The 21,454-nt window shown below is 43.4% G+C and overlaps 1 protein-coding gene across 2 annotated transcripts in view; it reads left to right on the top strand.

Moving 5' to 3' along the window:
• Positions 1-21,454, top strand: part of ASTN1 (astrotactin 1) — a 343,197-nt gene that overhangs the window by 246,262 nt on the left and 75,481 nt on the right. For both annotated transcript variants that reach the window (XM_043924291.1, XM_043924289.1), the window contains exons 12-16: positions 2,233-2,399; positions 5,657-5,851; positions 7,195-7,322; positions 14,727-14,831; positions 17,410-17,598. In XM_043924291.1, the coding sequence (XP_043780226.1) occupies positions 2,233-2,399; positions 5,657-5,851; positions 7,195-7,322; positions 14,727-14,831; positions 17,410-17,598 (784 nt within the window). The remainder of the gene's footprint in view (positions 1-2,232; positions 2,400-5,656; positions 5,852-7,194; positions 7,323-14,726; positions 14,832-17,409; positions 17,599-21,454) is intronic.

Below are 21,454 nucleotides of genomic sequence, written 5' to 3'. Positions count from 1 at the left end.
CCGGTGCAGCCCATTTAATTCCAATCAAACGTCTATGTTTCAGTACCCACATCCATGCCTGGGCAGCCTCACAGCGGTGAAGCCAGCTCCCTTCTGGTGCCACATCTGGCCTAACAGCTGGGTGGCCAAGAAAGTGGATGAGTTGGGGGGAGCTAACAGAATGTGGGGTGCAATCCTCAGCTGCCTCGTTTGCTTGTTTACCATCATCTGAAACATCTGGGTTTGCACGGCACGAGGAAGCCCTTGGAAGCATCTTTAAATGCTGTCACCTTCCAGCACTCCAGCTGGCTTCGTGGGGAGAGAGGGGCTGGACCAGGCTGGGAGCCTGGCAGGCCCCTGGTTGGGGGTGGGGCGGCATTTGTTTGGGAAATTGCAGAATTAGTGTCAGCAAACAGTGCGCATCCTGCTGTGATCTTCAATTGGGAAGCATGGAGGGCGGGGAGGTGGGTTTACAGGGCCACACCTGCGACAGCTCCAGGCTACTAGGCCAGGATGCTTGGCAACCAGGAGCAGGAGCTAGCCAGGCAGCAGGGCAGGAGGGGCAGTGTTTAACAGGGTTCCACTGAGTTTTTAAAGGCATTTTTTTGGTTTGGTTCCAGTTTTGGAGGACTGTGTTAGCTAGCTGATAGTAGGTTAGATCTAGACAGACCTGCCCAGCTCTGCCCCATACAGACTGCTGGACCCTAGTCCAGTTATCTGTTTCCTTCCAAATTGTTGGAAAGAATCAGTTGTAATGCAGACGTACAGCCTCTATTGCATAGACAGAGGAAGCGGGTTGGCAAAAAAAAAATACCCATTGGCTTTCAGATGGAATCCAGTGAGGTGAGATGTTTATGCATTAATTGGCAATGCTAATAGTTTCCAAGTCTGTTAAATGAGAATAATATGGGCTTCCCAGGTGGTGCTAGTGGTGAAAAACCCACCTGCCAATGCAGGTAAACATGAGACACAGGTTCGATCCCTGGGTCGGGAAGATCCCCTGGAGGAGGGCATGGCCACCCACTCCAGTATTCTTGCCTGGAGAATCCCATGGACAGAGGAGCCTGGTGGGCTACAGTCCAGGGTGTTGCAAAGAGTCAGACACAACTCAAGTGACTTAGCACGCACGCACATGCATGTAACAAAGCACCAGCTACTAGTAAGTGTTCAGTTTGCGGTGACTGTTGCGTGAGAGCCTGATGGTGCTGTGAGGTGGTGATGGTGCAACCAAGTCACGGACTCCACAGCCAGCCAGCCTGGGTTTCAGATGTGGTCCTCCTGTGATCAGCCATGTGACACTAGCTTTCTGTGCCCCAGTGTCTATGATCAGCCTGCTTACCTTGTGGGATGGTGTGAGAGTTATGTAAGTAAGGTGTAGGAATGTTGGCCACTGCCTGGCTTATCATGGGTGCCTTGTGAGCCTTTCTACTGCTCACCAAGCCTCTTTGTCCTCCCTGGGACCTGACCGATTATCTCTTCCTGGATCGCCTCCTTTGCTGTCATTCTTGAGAATTTTATGGAGGACGTGGTAGTGTAGAAAAAGCTAAACGTTTTACCCTGAGTGTCCAGGGAACTGGGATAAAGCCCAGACCCAAGTGTGGCCCCTGTGGGTCCTCGAGCTCACGCCCTTGACTGTGTGTCTTCCCCAGAGCATCCTTGAGGCAGGAACATCACAAGTGCAGCCGCTGTCTCTAGGAGAGCCGTCAAACCTCCCTTCAAGGTCACAGAGAAGGTCCACTTCCTTCTTCCAGCTCGCAGCCCTGACTCAGTCTGCTTTCTCCAACACTGCCATCCATTACCAACGTTGACAAAGTGCTTTGAAACGTAAAAAATAAAGTCCTATTAATCCAAAGTCCAAACAGCAGCACTCCCTGCCCCTTGCCCAAAGGAATCCCTTCGAATGCATTTTAGTTCTGGCCCATCGCTTCCACTCTCCTGCCAGCCTAAGGCCCAGCTGGGAGGCCGGGGCACCTCGGCACTGTCTTGCCAGCATGCTCCCTTCCAGCCTGCTTGGAGGGATCAGCTTTAATGCAGATGTGTGTGATCTGTGCCCAGAGAGAAGAAGCGAGAGGTCAAAATAGGTCCCTTGCTTTTACAGGGAGTCCAGCATAGTGGGAAATTCATGCACTGCTTACCAGTGTTGACAGTTTCAAGTCTGAGTGCTAAAAATAGGCATCAGTGGCTACACTCTGGTTCCCAGAGGACCCCGCCCCTGGCTCACCTGCCTGCATGGGTGCTTTCTGATTGTGCCAGTGCCCCTCCGGACTCAGCCCCATGAAGGACAGCTCCGGCTGCTACGACCGCCACATCGGGGTGGACTGCTCTGACGGCTTCAACGGGGGCTGTGAGCAGCTGTGTCTGCAGCAGATGGCGCCCTTCCCGGATGACCCCGCCGTGTACAACATCCTCATGTTCTGTGGGTGAGTCGAGCCGTCCTCGAGGCCAACCCACCGGCCGGGATGTGGGACTTCAGAAAAGTAAATCACAGAGAACTGATTGACCTAGGCCAGCCCTTAGGGTCCAAGGAAACCGCCTTCAGGACTGGAAAAGGAGCATTTTTAAAGTCAGAGTTGGGAGGACCCTCAGGGAAAGTCTCGTGTCAGCACTGACAATGAGGGAAAGACCCCTAAATCATTGCCAGCTTACACTAGAATTTCCAAACTGTGTTTTATGGTGCAATGTTAATTGCTTTGTGACAATAGGATGCTATGGTCCAAAAGCCTGGGGAAGATTGTGTAAAGCTAATCACTTATCAAAGAAGGGAAGAGGGGGAGTGAAGGCATGGTTAAATTCTGCTGCCGAAGTCCCAGCATTTGGGGCAGCCATACTCCCTCAGACGTAGACGATCTTCAGTGTAAAAAACCGTTTCCCATGGAGCGGCTTGGTCCTGTCATTTGTTCTAAGGCCCGCCCCATGAGGGCAGGCGATGCCACACCATTTTACAGATGACAAAACTAAGTAATGCACCTGTGAGGTTGAGACCCTTGAGACTGGGGAGTTGCTAAGTGGGAAGATCAGCTCTAGAATTCAGGCCTTCTCTGGTTTTTCAAAAATTCTGCAGTTCCCTCAAAATTTAAATTTATACCACTGACTGGAATTATATTTAAAAATATTTTCATGGTATATTTATAAAGTAAGTAAAGATTTGGCCTGTTCTTCTGCAGCCGTGGTTTCCTCCCCCTCTTCCTCCAGCTCACCTCCCCCACCTCCTTCCCTGTTTCCCCTCTCCTGCCTGTCAGGGAGAGCACTGATTTTATGCCACATACCATGCCGGCCACAGGGCTGCAATGATGAAGGACATGTAGCTCTTGTCCTCAAGGATCTCACAATCCAATAGGCTTGCAATGCAAATCAGTGTTTATAGTAATAAAGCTATGCTGGATTGTTGCTAAAAGCCATTGCCTGCCTTGAATAATAATCATGAGATTATTCAGTGGACTAGTAATGTTATTTTATTGTATTTCATTTTATTTTCTTTCTTTGCAATTGAGCAATATTCCTGTTTAGTTTTTTTTGTAAAATCCCATTCCATAAATGGAAGCTTGATCTCAATTTTAATGCCTCTATAATGGTATCATTATGGTTGACCCACTTCAATTAATGAAGTAAATGTGGCCAAAGTTGCATCGCATTCATTTATTTAATAAACATGTTTGAGCACCCACTCTGTGCAGACAACCTAGTTAAATGTCACATGGAGGAGACATAGCAGGATGCGGAGTCTGTTCTCCTCCCTCTCAGAGGAGTTTACAGTGGGACACACAGACAGGGCAACAGAGGACGAGATGGTTGGATGGCACCATTGAGTCAATGGACAGGAGTTTGAGCAAACTCCAGGAGATAGTAAAGAACAGGGAAGCCTGGCATGCTGCGGTCCTTGGGGTTGCACAGAATCAGACACGACTGACCAGCTGAGCAGCAATGTGCAGCCATGAGCACAAAGAATGAAAGGGTTGGGGCAGGGGGAAAGGGCAGGTTGTTGAGATGCTCAGGGTGGACTGAGCGGGAACCTTCATTCCCTTGTGGGTCTCAAGTCAAGTCTGTTGCTTAGGCCATGCAGTAGGTCCCTAACTGGACTTTTCTTTACTGTTTCATCAGAATTTGGTACACATGTATATTTAGCACTCTCCAATCCACTATATATAGCCTGCCAAAAGAAGTCCTTGATTTGAGGTTCTTTAGGAAGACCAAATCACATGCACTTATAATTAAAGAGTTCTGCTTACACCTGTTCCCACCATATATAAATGGTAAATGGGGGATGCAACAATGTTGCATTAACATAGGCTTCATTTGTACCTCTGCTAATGAGGATAGCAACATTTAATGAGCACCTACTAGAAGCTAGGCACAACGTAAGTTCTTTACATTCTTTATCTTATGCAATCTGCTCAGTAACCCAACAAAGCAGCTACTGTTTTTCCCACTTTTACATATGTGGAGACTGAAGCTCTTGAGAGGTCAGTCAACTGATTCAAGGTCATTCAGTGTTCTTGTCTGGAGAATCCCAGGGACGGGGGAGCCTGGTGGGCTGCCGTCTATGGGGTCGCACAGAGTCGGACACGACTGAAGTGACTTAGCAGCAGCAGCAGCAGTAAAGGGCAGCATTATTCCCATGATAAAATTGCTTCTCAGCACTTAAAACTATGATTATTTGTTCCTCTCTTTAGAACAGAGGTCTTTATCTTATTGCAACATTTACTGTAGATAGCAATAAATGATGTGTTTTAATGTCATGAACATCTATAAATTCTAAATTTGGAGTGTTTCTAAGGAGAGACCCAAATTAAGTCAATATGCTTTTAAAATGACAGCCTTATCAAAATATTTCTTACTTGAAGGTACAAATTATGTTCTTCTCACTAGAACTACAAATAGAGCCCCATTAATGACTTATGGGTCATTGACCCATATTTACCAACATCAGTATTGCTCTTCCATTAGAGTAACTGCACATGCTTAATGGGGAGGACACCCAGGAGGTGTCCACACAGCATGTCCTAGTAACTATTTCGTTCAGGAAGGCTACTCTGAATGAAGGGGGAGTTAATACGGGTTGATCTTGTGTTTGTACACATTCAAACAGAACACAGCTGCAAGATGATCAATCTTTTTAATTTCTTAGTTGGCTTGTCACAGGACCGGATTAGAAGGTTATTAATTTGTTAAGTGTCATTCTTTTTGCTGCCTAATTACCCTCCAAACAAATGCAGGGTCTGACCATATAGATCGTTCTGGAGAAAGGCTCTAGAACATCTTGGATTTAAATGTGTCTACTCACATGGTAAAACAACTATACTCCAATTTAAAAAAAAAAAAAAGCTTTCCAAGGAGTGGGTGATAAATATGTTAATTCATTTATAAGCTTATCTCCTGCGTTTCTTACCCTATCTGGGAAATCATACATATAAAGAAGAGAGAACTGCAGAGTTCTGGAAAGCACTTATCTGCGAAGGAAAGGGGAGAGGTTCTGTATGATCACATACTGCAAGGATACTCCATTTCTAGACCTAAGAAACTGAGTTATAAAGGGGACAAAATCAATTTAGGATACTCATAACCTTTGGCTATCCAACACTCTTCTGAAGGCATTTTTTTCCCCCAACCTATTGGGTTGAGTTGGCTGCATGGCTTATTGATGGAATAACTTCTTATCTTGAGTTTTCCACTGTGCTAGATGCATCGAGGATTACAAGCTTGGTGTGGACGGACGCTCTTGCCAACTCATCGCGGAGACATGCCCAGAGGGAGGTGACTGTGGGGAAAGCAGAGAGCTTCCCATGAACCAGACCCTCTTTGGGGAGATGTTCTTTGGTTACAACAACCATTCCAAGGAAGTGGCGGCTGGACAGGTGCTGAGAGGAACGTTCAGGTGAACCCCGCATCCATAGAGCTGGTTATTCAGGGCTGTTGATGAATCTTGTCCCTGATGGGCTATAAAACCAGCATAAAAGCTTGTATCTTGGATCCAGGTAAATGCAACCCTAAAGGGATAGGTTGTTTTCTGCCCCCTGGTCTTTTCTAGGTTTACACTCCTTCTTCCAGAACCCAAGAACTATGAACAGTAAAGTGTTAAGTAATTTTTACCTTGTCCAGGCAGGACTACAAGATTTTCCTTGGAAGCCACCACAAAGTGCTCAGGTTCTGTCATCCCTCTGAGTCTTGGCATGTGAGTCAATCTAGAATAGGTCCCCATTGTGGTCCAAGAATCCCTGAGGGACCCTGAGATCCTTACAGGGAATATTCAAGGTCCTGCCTTTTCCAACTACAGACAGCATGAGTTTTCTTCATATACTTTGACCCAAACAATATAGTGCAATAAATTGAATGCAGAGGTGAGAATTCAGCTGTCTTCTGTAAAGTCAGACATTTAAAAAATTTGCAAAAAATGTAAAGTATTGCCACTTGTCATCATTATTCAAAACAAGTTAATATTAAATGGGTTTATTACTGTCATTTAAAATGGATCAATATTTTTTTTAATTTTCTTTCATTTTATAATATGAAATGGATAAGTCGTGTTGATAGATATACAAAAAAAAAAAAAAAAAACTACTTGGAGCATTCAGTTATTTTTAAGAGTGTAAAATGATCCAGAGAACAAAATGTCTCAAATCACTGACTTAGACTTTTTCTAGGAGATTCTCCATTTGAGCCCTGTCCTTCATCTAGCTTAGGTTGAGTGCATCTTCCTCAGAACCGATGCATTTCAGGTGATGATGATGATTGAAAGTGTTATAATATGGACCAGCAATTGATAGCAAGCTGAGTCTGGATTCTTACAAGAAAAAAAACCAATAGTCAATTTTCGAGCTAGTTCTTGGAGTCAGCCGTGTTTTCTATTACAGACAGTAGACTTTATAAAATTTCTCCTCGTATCCTGGGGCCTCGTTTGCCAGTGGCAAGCAGTGAGGTCTCATAAGGAATATTGTGGTGGCTGCATTTGCCCTGTGGAGAGGGGCTCCGGCAGTAAGAACTAGAAGGGAGGGAAGAACATTCTCTGTCTTGTAAGTAGACCTTTTCAGCAGGTTTGTTTCTCATCTTCCCCAGTCCTCACCTTATTTCTCACACTTGAATCTTACTCGAGACATGTACGCTGGGTGAGGTTCACCGTGAGGGGAGTGTTTGGTCCGCCGTGGGTGGAGATACAGCTCCCCCACTGAGGACCGGGGCTCACCTGAATACTCAGAGGTGAAAGTCTGCCTTTGTTTTCAGGCAAAACAACTTTGCTCGAGGTTTAGACCAGCAACTGCCAGACGGTCTTGTGGTGGCCACTGTCCCCTTGGAGAATCAGTGCCTGGAGGAAATCTCAGAGCCCACCCCAGACCCCGACTTCCTGACTGGTGAGTGTACCATGCACCTTACTTAACTGGCAGAAGCAAGCAGCTCCCTGTGACCTTAGGAGCTCGAGAGTCTTGACATTGCTTATCTTGGTTTCAAAGCCTGTGATTTCCTGGATACATGCTAAAAGCTTAGTCCTAAGACTGAACATCAGCACGATTATTTGTCAGTAAAACAGCCGATATTATTACATAATTGTCTGCAAAATGGCCATAATAATACCTTTCCCTGCTAGCTTTATTGGGATGCTTTGAAAACAAATGAGATAATAGATATGTAGGAGTTTAGAGTTCTCAGTAGATTAGAGGAAGTGACAGGGTCAAGAGTAGAGGTAGAAAGAAGGTGGATTGCTTCGAGGCTGAATATCTGTCATTTGGATGGCTGGGTTTCCCGGACAAGTGCCTAGAGAGCAGTGTGAGGGAAGAGAAAATGATAGAGCTTTGTTGTCAAACAATGCTGAGTCTCACTGTCAAACGAGTCCTAGCTCTGCTACATTCTAGCTGTGTGACATTAGACAGTGCAGTCTCTTGGGGTCTCACAGCCCCAACTGTAAGATGGAGATCATAGCACCTGTTCCTCAATGTTGTTTTGAGTCCAATGGCACTCCTCTCCTGGGCTCATTATGGATGAAGGTATGGGGTGCTTGGGAGAGGTGAGCATACCTGGGGATGCTTCTCCATTCTGTGCCACTGAAGACCCCAGTGAGTGCTTCCTGGACCAAAGAAGACACTTCAGAGGTTTCCAGAGACCCGTAAGAGGCAGCCAGCTGGGAACTCGGGATCACTTACTAGAAGGCTGGACATGAGCTCTTCTGTTGTCAGCTTTGGTCATTTCTCCATACTCCTCTTCCTTCTCCATTCTGTGTCTTCCTTATTCTAGACCTTTATCCCTTTTGTTACCCCCTTTCCTGAAGAATGGCTTGAACTGAGTGTAAGCCTTTTTCAGATATCATTTCTGAAACATTTGTTTAGACTGGAATGGGATTAGAAGCAGGTCCATCTGAGATGGCCTAGCACAGTGATTACTAGCTCAGCCTCTGGAGCCTGACAGCAATTCTCTGCTCTTCACTGGCTGTGCTATCTGGGACAAGTTACTTATCTTCTCTGTGCCTTAGATTTTTTTACCTGTAAAAAAGGGATGTTATAACATTGTCTTTCTGATAGGATTAGTATAAAGAATAAATATTTGTAAAGTTTTTAGAGCAGTTCCTGATGCATAGTGAGATGAATGTTTTGTAAATAAATAAATGTACCAAAGGAGAAAGAAAATATGGACACTTGAGCTCCCAAATTGTGTCTCCCTTATAGTAGAAGGAAGGAACACAAGAGAGAAAAAACAATTAGATATATTCTGGACTGGAAATAAATCTAAATAAGCCGGCTTCTAAAATATTGCATGCGTGCATGTGCACACGCACACACACACACACACTTCGGAAAAAATTAAAGTGCACCTCTGGGTGTATTACTGCAGCCTCCATTGCTAATGTTTGGCAATCTGGTTTTCTTGTTTCCATGTCATTTGCTGAGAAACACTTCCTGAGCGTGTTTAAAATGCCTTGTAAAGGAGGTGTGACGCGGCACACAGAAGTGGGACAGGGTCCACACCACCAATAAACCAACTGGCTTCCATTTAGTGAGTCAGCAGGACCGCTTGCTCACACATCAGAGCTTACACAGACGTGAGGAGCTGGACTTCACATGCCAGGCTGGAGGGCACAGAGCTGTCCTGGATGCTACCTGAACTTTGGGGGTGGGGGGAGGTGAACAGGTCTGAGAAACATCAGAAGAACATGTGTCTGACTCTCCATCTTTGGAAATAAGAAAGAGATCCAAATTTGGTTCTCATCCACAAGGGAAATATCTTTCTTCCCCATGTCTTTGGACCCCTCCTGGTTTGGCATATCTGAGGCCAAAGGAGAAGGATGTTCTGGTGGGACACTTCCTTTTTCATGGTTTGAGGCAATGGCATTCCTAAAAGTATAGAGAGAATTTTTTGTGACCTGCTAATTTTATTCCCAGCCCTTTTTTTTTTTTAAACCTGTTTTGATTAAAAAGTGATAGCAGTTAGACCAAGAGCAGGCATTTCCTTTGATGTAAGAAGGAATCAGTCTTGTTTTTTCAAAGCCTGGAATAACTAGAAGAATCAGTTAAAAGGGGGACTTCCCTGGCGATCCAGTGGCTAAGATTCCATGCTCCCAGTACAGGCAACCCAGGCTGTACCCCTAGTGAGGGAACTAGATCCCACATCCTGCAACTAATAGCTTGCATGCTGCAATTGCCAATGCAAGAGACACAGGTTTGATCTCTGGGTGGGAAAGATCCCCTGAAGTAGGAAATGGCAACCCACTCCAGTATTCTTGCCTGGAAAAGTCCACAGGCGGAGGAGCCTGGCTGGCGGGCTGCAGTACATGCGGCTGCAAAGAGTCAGACCCAGCTAACGGACAGAGCACACACACTCAACTGAAAGTAAAAGGGTTCCCTGCGTGCCACAACTAAGACTGGCCAAAGAAATAAATATTGGGGGAAAAAAGAATCAGTTAAAGAGACTGTTGACCGCATTTCTTCCATATGTATTTTCTAGTTCTGATAGCATTTTAATTATATCTTTCCTGAGAGTCATACAGTGTCATAGCATGCCTTACTATACATTATTATAGGTCTAAATCCCCATAAAACGTCAAGCTTACAAGATTTTAGAACAAAAATGATCTTCAGATTCTTCAGTATCAGCATTTTCAAGCATTTTATTTTATTTTTTTATGAAAAAACAGTGCTCCACTCATAAGTAGGTTGCCTTCAAATTCCTTTGGAAAGACTATAGCATCAACCTCTCAGCAATTTGCAACACCTGAACATGGAGGAGATTCCAAGAAGTCCTGCCCTAAAGAAATACCTTTTACTTAGTCCAGAAATTCCCTAATCTATTTAACTAGAGAATCCTTTTACACATAACAGCTGTTTGCATCTTTCAGAATTATTGGTTCAAAGAAAGTACTGGAGAGATTTCCTTTGGTGATCCAGCGGTTAAGAGTCTAGCCTGCCAGTGCAGGGGACACAGGTATGATCCCTGGTCCAGGAACTAAGATCTCACAAAACACAGGGCAACTAAGCCTGTGTGCCCCAACTACTGAGCCTACATACCCTAGAGCTTATGTTCCACAACAAAAGCCATTGCAATGAGAGGCCCATATACCACGTTGAAGGAGATCTTCCCGACCCGGGATCAAAGCCGGGTCTCCCGCATTGTAGGCAGGCACTTTACCATCTGAACCACCAGGGAAGCCCTGGTGGGCTGACTTTATAGAAGACAGCTGAATTCTCACCTCTGCACTCAATTTATTGTAATATATTGTTTGGGTCAAAGTATATGAAGAAAATCCATGCTTTCTGTAGTTGGAAAAGGCAGGACCTTGAATATTCCATGTAAGGATCTCAGGGACCTTCAGGGATTCTTGGACCACAATGGGGACCTATTCTAGACTGACTCACATGCCAAGGCTCAGCCTTGCTCTCCACAACTAGAGAAAACCTGCACACAGCGACAAAGACCCAGTGCAGCCAAAAAAAAAAAAAATGGGATGTACTGGAAAATTACTGATGTATGTGTTTTATCTTGCAGACTTCTTTCCTCCTTATCAAAACAGTTAAGAACTTGAAGCTTTACTAGCCTTTTTGGGTGTTATAATCAGGTGGAAATAAATGAAGACCAACAAAGTGAAAATAGGTGAAAGCTACTTACACACAGCGAGGGAGTCAGCCACCATCATCTGCTTCTTTGCAGAGACCAAGAGAGAGAAATAGGAAAGCTTTAAAGTGGAAAAAAAGGAGGGCTTCAGATAGGCACTGATTGGCATGTAGGCTGTTGGCAGGAAGGTGACCCAACTAACCAGGAGGGACGTATTCTTAGGTAAATGTTTAGGAGACATATTTGACTCTCTCTGGTGGAACCTAACTTGCAAGCAAGAACAAAAATTAGGGAAGCTGTCAGTTATTAATCAAGTCTTAATCAAGTCCTGGTGATTTTGGCTTGATTGTTACAGGAGTTATTGTTTGACTTGCTGAACTTTTAATAGATAGTGGTCTGACTTCCTACAAGTCTGACTAAGAGATGGTAGGCTCGCTTCTTGGGCTGGTTGCTGTAGATTATCAGAGTTCTATTTTTTACATGTGGCCTGGCCATTATCCACTTAACTTTCAGGCTCTCGGTTGAGAAAAAGAAGAGAGTGTAGAGGTGGACCAAGGAGGTAGAGGAGGCCACATTCATGGACAAATTGGGTGCCATAATCATGAAATCCTATGTGAAGATTCAGAGCTCTGAGCTTTTTTGGAATTTCTTCAAGTTCATCCAAAGGAAGCAGCCTCTTATCTTGAGCACTTTGGGGATTAAATGTCCCCTTGACATTTCAATAAAACAACAGGAGTAGACTAAATTCCTTATTTTCTTTCTTCCTCCCTCCCTTCCTTGTCTCCTTCCTTCTTTCTGTTTTCTTTCCTCCTTATCTTCCTTGCCTGCCTGCTTGCTTTCCTTCCTCTTTTCTTCTTCCTTTCCTTCCTTCTTTTCTTCCTTTCCTCCTTTCTTTCTTTCACATAGGTCTATTCAGTCATTCTTTTTTCAAGCATATGAACAGAAAAATAGTCTCCTTTCTTGAAAAAACAGATATTTTGTTTGGAAAAAAAGGCATTCACAAAAGTATCCCAAATAATAAAAGAAAAAACTAGAACTCACTGAATTGCAAGGGCACACTGAGAAAGAACCCTATGACTCAGCAAGAAAGCATATACTTTAAAATATCCCTTTCTTTTTAACTAATGGAAGTATTATCTGTAAGTGAGCACAGAACATCATTTCCCGAGCATTCACAGTTACGTAACTGTTTCCCTGAGCGTGGTGCAGGGTAAATGCACTCAGTAGAATTGCTCTTTAGCAGTGAAATAATGGAGTTGGGTTGTTTGGCTCATCCTGGCTGTCACCCCTGCTTACCCCCAACATCCAAGCTTCCTTTCTGCCTTCCTCCATCTGTTGACCTGAACTCAGGCCTGGGAATTTATAACAAAAACATCAGTTAACAAATGTCAGTTTCACACAGTTAGGGGTAATGTATCTATATGATGCTTCATATTTTCCCTGTGGGCTTTTATACCTGTAGCTTTATTTTGTCCTGATAACCTACCTATAAAGTAGCCTGGATGAATACTATTATCCCCTATTTTTCAGATACAAAAACTGAAAGAAATGAGTTGCAAAGCCCCAAGTCACACAGCTGATTGGAATTACAGAATTGAAAAGGAAACCAGGGGTCATCTCAGCCCAGCTGCTCACTTTACAGATGGAACACTGGGAACCACTAGGTCCCCTGGCCAGGTCCCGCCACCTGATTCCATGCCCTTTTCTTTTCCTGCTAGGAAACAATTCCCTTAAAGGGAATGTTTTCTGATATATTGAAAAAAATCTTTTTTTATCAGGCTTGCTATCTTTTTATTAATAGAGTTTCTGAAATAACAGCAAGCTGATGAGCTAGCATCACTAGAGAACATGCGCTTCATAGAACAGTTTTACAAAACTTGCACATTATAACTCTAAGAAAATGTACCTTGGAGGCCTGCAGTCTTATACTTGTTAAGTTAGAATTTCTTTTATATGCTTCTACAATTAACATAAAAGCTAAAAGTCAGAGTATGTAGAAGTATAACTGCCATCACAAAGCTTAATGCCCTAAAAGAAGAGCATCTGAATGGAATAATGCTGAAAACCTTTTCTGAGTTTCAAGTAACTTATCTTTGATTACCTGAGATCAAATTTAAGCAAATGATTCAGTAAGCACCTCTCCTGACCTTTTTTTCTGTTTTTCTTACCTATAATTATTCCCATATGATTCACACAGAAATGGAAATTTGGCAATTACTCAGCTAATTTGATTGGAGTTGACAAGCAGCTAATTAATCCCGCCCACTCTTCATCCAGTTTAGGTACTAAATTAGTTGATTTAACTCGAAGGAAGCATGGGTCAAAATGGCAAGATAATTCACTATGTGTGTATTATTGCCATTATATTTATGCACACACACTCACTATCTAAGTTTATCATATCTGTGACCATTATATTTGCATATGTACATATATATGCATACATTTATGCATACATTAGGCAGAGAAATGAAGCTAAAATTGACTTTCTAAAGTTATCAAGGTGATTTCTTTGTTTCCTATGGCCTAATTATTTTGTTTCTGTAGCATTTTATATTTATAGTGATGACTAGAATTCCAGTAGAATACCACTCTTTCTCCAAGGTGTTCAAGCAAGAACAGCTCATTATAGCATCACTAAGAGGCTATACAGGGTGTATTAATTGAGAATGACCTTGGATAAGTAACTTCGCTTCTCAGAGCCTCAGTTTTCCCATTTATAAAAGAGGGACCACACATAAAGTGTCTATCACACATCTGGCACATAGATGACATTCAGTATAAGGCAGTGGTCGTCAGCCTTTTTGGCACCAGTGACTGGTTTCATGGAAAACAATTTTTTTACAGACCTGGGAGGGTAGGGGGGTGGAGGGTTGTTTTCCGGATGATTCAAAAGCATTACATTTATTGTGTGCTTTATTTCACAATAAAGTTATTACTATTATTAACTTTAATTATTATTATATCAGTTTGATAGTAATTATAATAATATTATTAAACAAATTCAATAATTATAAAATTCTGAATTATGATTATGAAATTATAAAAATAATCATCATATGCTATTGTTATTATATCAGCTCCACCTCAGATCATCAGGTATTAGATCCTGGAGGCTGGGAACCCCTGGTTTAGGGCCCATTCCTGCCCCTTACTAACTTAGTTATGCTAATACAGTCGCTCCTGGTAAAGACAAAACAGTATTATCAGCTTCAGAGTAATTAAAACCTTAATACTGAACACAAATCAGTTAAATAGGACACAAAAATCAATGTTATCAGGAACGTGAGCTGAGTCAATTACTACAGCTATTAAAGACAGTAAAAACCTATGTGTTCCAGTAAACCTAGAGTTTCATATGAGTTTATTAAGGGAGTATTAGACGAGAATGGTTGAGAACCCAGGCCTGGTCTCAGGCACACCTGGACTCTATCTGGCTCTGTGTAGGTCCCTAATGCAAACACCCTAAGCTTCAGTTTCCTCATTTATAAGATGCAAACAAGAGCACCTCGCTCACAAGGATCATGTGACTATATACAAAGTGCTTAGCCAAGTGCCTGGCACCGAGTAAAGGTTTATAGCTGTTGTTACTATGATTCCAGAAAGTTTCTCCATCCAAGCATGACTTCTCACTTTTTCATAATTACACCCCGTAACCAGAAGACTTGGGAGTTATGAATCAACTGCACGCACTGAACACTCGTCTCCTCTGTCCCCAGGGATGGTGAACTTCAGTGAGGTGTCGGGATACCCCGTGCTGCAGCACTGGAAGGTCCGCTCTGTGATGTACCACATCAAGCTCAACCAAGTGACCGTCTCTCAGGGTGAGCGCAGCTGTGAGCCGTCCCTCCCACCCACCCCTGGGGTGTGGAGTTCCTTCCCAAGGGCACAAACCTTTTATCCATGTTGAAGGTGCCGTCCAAAAATGTAGCCACTCCACAAGATCTATAACCTGTTCACTCGATTCACCCTTCAGGGCAAATGGCTGGAATAGGATCATTTTCTTAGCATAGATTAAATTGCAAGTTCTATCTTGGATGATAGAAGAGATGGAAAGGGCAGTGTGGGAACCATGGAAGATAAGCACCTACTTTATCATTTTTCCTGGGGTCATACAAAAGCAGACTTTTTATAAATTGACAGAATAAAATTTTCCAAATGCAAAGAGTATACTTTAGAGGTTCTATCTGTTGAAAGAAATACGGGAAAGAGAGCAATAAAGAGGAAGTGGTGAAGAAATATAGAAAACAACCCACTCCAGTATTCTTGCCTGGGAAATCCCATGGACAGAGGAGCCTGGTGGGCTACAATAGTGACTAAACAACACAACAAAGATTTCTAAACAGTAAGTAAGCATGATAGATAGATATAGATTTATCTACCATATATGTGTGTGTATATATATAACATTCACACACATGCACATACTTATGTCTTTATATCTGTATCTAGTATGTTAAGGACTAGTGAATTCTAAACTTACGTAGGATAAATTATTCCAAAACTGAACAGTGAGGCATCTTGTGTAAGTATTCTTCAAACCTTAGTGATAAATGCCTTGAGTCAAGTTTTTCCTAACATTTGAGCCATCCCACTGTGAAGTTTGTAAAAGAGGAAATATCTAACAAATCCGCCTTCACATAGGTTTGCATCCCTATTTCACCTCAGCCCCATGGACTAGAAGAAGGTGACTCCGCTCCTTGCTCGGGGGCTATAAGACTGTTCCATACCTGAGCTTTATGCTCCAGAGTCTGGCTTCACTGTGTTGAGTGAAAGGGGGAGTAGAGCTGAATGCTTTTGTTGACACAGGATGACAAGACAGGGTGAGAGGACTCAGGGTTGGCAACAGGGAGGCTGAGCGTTAGGGCCAATGAGAGAGAGAGATGGAAGGTCAGGGATAGAGGGAAAGAGCGGTGAGATATATACTCACTAAAGGTAAATCTTGATGCAGAGAGACAGAAGAGGCATTAAGGATATAGAACATCTCCAGAGTACACGCAGGGGTTTAGATCTTTTCTATCACCAGAATTCTTGGCAAGAAGGGATTATTAGTGAAGTAAAATCTGCTAGTGCAGAAAACACCTAGAATGAGCTAAGCTACTCTACATTCTAGAAAAACATGGCAGTAGAGACCCTACCCTGAGCACATACTCAGTTGGCACTCAGCCCAGATGCTGTATGCCCACCAGGGGTTAACAGCCGGGTATCTCTACTGCCATATGCTTTTCTAAGCCACACATGGCATCATGGATGATATGGGTGTCTGCACTTGGGGTCTTAAACTTGAGCCAGGCTCTGCCTTGCCCTGACAGGACACAAGTGTGTCAAAAGTAAGGCTGTACAAAGTTGGTCAGAGAAGATACTGGGTTTGAAAATTTTGCCATAGGTTATCTTTCTGACATATATAATTCTCTTAAACAGGGAAAGCAAATCCAAGATTTGTCTGGGGAGGTGAGTGAGGCGGCCAACAGGTTCTTTCTTCCATTTGCCATTTTCTAGTCTTTATATAGGCAATGGCACCCCACTCCAGTACCCTTGCCTGGAAAATCCCATGGACGGAGGAGCCTGGTGGGCTGCAGTCCATGGGGTCGCTAAGAGTCGGACACGACTGAGCGACTTCACTTTCATTTTTCACTTTCATGCATTGGAGAAGGAAATGGCAACCCACTCCAGTGTTCTTGCTTGGAGAATCCCAGGGACGGGGGAGCCTGGTGGGCTGTCATCTATGGGGTCGCACAGAGTCGGACACGACTGAAGTGACTTAGCAGTAGCAGCAGTCTTTATATACTTTTTTTCTAAATAGATATAAGCAGTGTTTTAGTGACTTTCCTTATCATTCGTCTTCCATTGTCTTTCCATTACCAATGTCTCTGCATGAAGAACAAAATCCTGCAGACTTTTTTGGTCCCTACACACAGTTAGAATACATTTTACACCATGACCTTATACATACACACACACCCACATACACACAACAAAAGTTTCATGAAGCCATATTTCATCTTCTGATGGGAAATGTTCTCTGCTGGTATTTGTGTTTCTATTTTAAACTATGCTATTCTCCTTCATTTTTAATGCTATTATTTGAGCTCACTAAGTTGATTTAATGTCATGATTGTGATTTGAAAAAAAAATTGACTTAAGCAGGTGGGTGGTAGAGATGTGACAATGTTTTACTCAACTTGCACAAAGTTAACAACCAATTGGCTTAGAGAAATATTCTTTTAGGAACTGAAATGTCTGCTTCAGCTACCTGGAAATACTCACCTGATAGCTCCAGCCAGCTCTCCAGCATACTTTGGGCTACGTGTCACTTGCAGATTTGAGGCTGGAAGGCCTGAGAATCTGGGATACCCATATTATGAATCCTCACTCTTAATCCTGGGTGATGTTTCTCCATAGCCCTCAGCAACGCTCTCCACTCCCTGGACGGGGCTACATCTCGTGGGGATTTTGTAGCCTTGTTGGACCAGTTTGGCAACCACTACATCCAGGAAGCTATCTATGGCTTTGAGGAATCCTGCTCTATCTGGTACCCAAACAAGCAGGTGCAGCGGCGACTCTGGCTGGAGTATGAAGACATCAGCAAAGGTGAGTGACATGCTCATTGACAAGTTCTATGTTCCGTACAAGCCCTGGCCGCCTGCATGCCTCCATGGGACCAAATGCAGGGAGTCTGCAGGTGAAGGTTTAATTCGCCTCAATGCTCTTTCCCATCCTTTGAATTGGCAAGGTCTGGTTACTAAAGCTAAATATCAAAATGGAGGTATTTGGGGAAACTTTAGATACAGGATAGAGTCAAAGCTATCTGGTCACTGAACTGGTTAACACAGAGAAAGTCATCTAAAGGTCTTTACCAGCCACCATGCATCCTGCTACCACAGCACAGGCAATGTATTAGATTATTCTTATGCAGTAGGGAGGAAAGAACAGCCTTCCAGCCTCCCCGTCACTACCTGTCCCCAGCAATCCCATCCTGTGCTGGCTGGCAACCTCTTCCAGTAACTAACTGAATAGCAAATCCCTTCTCACTCCATCCTGCCCTGTATTTTGGAGCATTTTTTCCTGCTGCTCTGTGCTATGAGGAAATCTCCGTTGCCCCAGGTGTTTATATAGCTGTGGATAACAGTCTCACAAATGTCCAGTGTTTGATGGCACGTTAGTATTCAGTCCAAGTATGTATAAGGAACTGGAATTTCTCAAACCTTTTGAATTCACCTTCTGGTGGAGGAGGAGTACTGGCTGGTAAATTTGTATTCTGATTGAGCAAGACTTGGTTTAGAATTGCCATTCATGGAATTTCTTCATCTGAGCTTATCCTCACGGCATTCTGATGAGGCCAAATTATGGAGGTGTGAGTTGTTAAAGGGCAAGTGATGAAATGAGCACAATGAAAACTCAAGAAGTAGGTCAAGCTAAGATTTGATGACCAAGCTTCCCTCTGAGACTAGGGACTCTCTGCTGTCAGCAGGGCTGCAGTGGGGAAAATGTGCTCCCATGGCTTAGATGCTCTTGGTTCTCTGAGCTGCACACAGATTTCTGTTTTGTCTTGCTTAAGAGGTAGTTGAGGCACGAGAGCCTCTCCTTCCGCTGGACGCTTTCTTCCAAAAGAGGCAAGAGGCTCGTGCCTGGGCTGCAGACTTCTTCTCCCGTCCCCCACTACGTCCTGATTCCTGTAAGCTCAAAGACACAACCACAGGCTTCTTGTCTCCATTCAAATGTCAACATCTTAAAATTATTCTGATTCCAGTTTGCCAAGAAAGGAGTATAATGTAAGCACATTTTGATAAGACCTGTTCCAGCTGGCAAAACTTTCTTATGTTTCCGTGCCAGAGCCTCCTGATTGAACCAAAGGGCTAAACCCTCCCCCATTGCTGTTTGCCAGTGGTTCAAGGATTGCCAGGCTCTGGGACAGCTGGGAGATGCAAGTCTGACCTTCCTCAGAACTCCTGGTTCTGCCCCTTGCATCTCTCCTGAGCATTGTAATATCCTTACTAAGCCCAAGAGGAACATTTGTCCATAGCCTTGGCATTATGCCCTTATCCCTCTTAATCTCAAGCCATTCTTGCACACAGGAGCTAGTTTTGTCACAGTCCAACTGTTAGCTTTATTTTCCCATAAATATGATGTATATCAGCCCTTGCTTTTTGTTGATATTAAAAGATATTCAACCACTTTAGTATGTCTATTTTGATCTGTTGTAGTTGTCCACATATACCTACCCCCCAGCTGACCCCTAAATCTGACCTCTGTGTTACCTACTGTGCGTCTCTTATCCTTGGGTCTGATTCTTACACTAAAATATTTTTCTTCTCTCTAGGCACTAATTTCTTTTTATTCCAAAAGCATGAAGCCTGCTACTGATTAAGAATTATAAGTACATAAGACAAAGGAAGATTTTCTTCTGCTTTTCTGCACTCTGGGGACTGTTGTTCCAAAATGGAATTTATACACTAGTGGTGACAGGTGTTCTGAGAGGACTATACCTACCATGACATAAAAGTGACACCTTTTTAGACTCAAGTCCTTTGATTATAGGTTCTTGCCTGCTCTAACTTTTAAAACTTTCCCGTGAAAAGGGGTTTTCTGTTCTTTGCTTTTGTACCTATGATTAGGTACCTAAAATTGCTTATGGATTGAATAGGAAAGGAGGTTTGTCAGGGGTGAAATGAAATGGAAAGATCATAGGACTAAGGGTTGGTAGTCTAGAATCAGCCAGGCGACTTTGTTTACTCAATTAACTATCAGCATCTTCCCTGTAAAGCTCTCACGGTGCCTTCCAGCTCTGACACGTTATAGATCCTCGGAGTCTCCCTTCATGTGAGAGGTTTTCTCAGGTCAGGCATTTGAGTTAAAGACTTTCCTTCTCTTTCTTTAAATCACTGTGCAGCTTCTCAAAGGTGGGTTCTATGCCTTATTCAACTTTAAAATCCCAGGGTCTGGCACAGAGCTGGGCACAGGACAATCCCTCAACAAGTTGCTGCCGCTGTTAGTGGTGGGAGTGGTGGTAAAGGCCCTTCTCACATGGTGACTTCCTATGTGGCTTTTATCATGGACGCATGAAGTGGTTTAGGTATACCTGACTGATGAGAATTCACAGGTGGATATATATTTTTTTGATGTGGACCTGTTTTAAAGTCTTTATTAAATGTATCACAATGTTGCTTCTGTTTTATGTTTTGGTGACAAGGCATGTGGACTCTTAGCTCCCCGACCAGGGATTGAGCCCACATTGTAAGGTGAAGTCTCAACCACTGGACCACGAGGCATGTCCTTAGAGATGGATATTTTTGACCAGATCTTCAAAAGACAGCCTTTGTTTCAGTGGACACTTACGTGTCATACAACTACTATATGGTTTGGTCAGACCAATATTTAGGACCACTTGTCTCTAGATAGCTTCCCTTGTGGCTCAGTGGTAAAGAATCTTCCTGCAATGCAGGAGACCTAGGTTTGATCCCTGGGTCATGGAAGATCCCCTGGAGAAGGGAATGGCAACCGACTCCAGTATTCTTGCCTGGAGAATCCCATGGATGGAGGAGACTGGTGGGCTACAGTTCATAGGGTCTCGAAGAGTCAGACATGACTGAGCTACTAACACTTCCACTGTCTTCAGATAAGTCTGACTGGAACTCCAGTTAGAAAAGATACTTCCCATTTCTCGTTGTCTGAGATTAGTCTCTCTTCTTTTGTACAGAGCATATAAAGACTATCTGAATTGAAAATTTCCAACCTCAATCTCTCCACTTCTACACTTACTTCCATGTTCCTTATCATCCTTTGCCCTCATGCCTCAGTGACTGTAGTAAGTTCTTCCTTTTCAATTGAATCTCTCCATCTGTGCCCTTGCTTCCTTCCATCTCTGCTTCCTCTTAGTCTTCACTCGCTCATTGGTTTCCTCCTTTTTAATCTCTACAACCTCTTCAGCCTGAGTTTCTGAGTTTCATTTTCAAAAAAATGAAATTTTTTATAAACATGCAACTCTTTTACCACCATTTCCTTTCAACATGTGCAGTGCTAAGTCGCTTCAGTTGTGTCCAACTCTGTGCCACCCTGGACTATAGCCTGCCAGGCTCCTCTGTCCATGGGACTCTCCAGGCAGGAATACTGGAGTGGGTTGCCATGCCCTCTTCCAGGGGATCTTCCTGACCTAGGGATTGAACCTGGATCTCTTACATCTCCTGCATTGGCACTCCTGCATTACCACTAGTGCCACCACACCACAATCAAATCTCTTAAGCAAGTCTTTTGTACATCTTTTCTCTATTTCCTCAACTTCTTTTCACTCTTCAAATAATTGCTTCCAACCCTGTTACACTACAGAATTAACTCCAGAGAAGGAAATGAAGGACTTCCTAAGCAGAGTTTCTGTTTTCTATTCTATAGAAAACTAAACTAAAACTGAACTATCATTTTATCTCATCTCGGCTGAAGAATTTGTCCCTAT

This window comes from Cervus elaphus, chromosome 14 (genome assembly GCF_910594005.1).
Source record: "Cervus elaphus chromosome 14, mCerEla1.1, whole genome shotgun sequence".
NCBI lineage: Eukaryota > Metazoa > Chordata > Mammalia > Artiodactyla > Cervidae > Cervus > Cervus elaphus.
The sequence above is the reverse complement of the archived record's forward strand: the minus strand, read 5'-3'. Positions and strand labels throughout refer to the sequence as shown.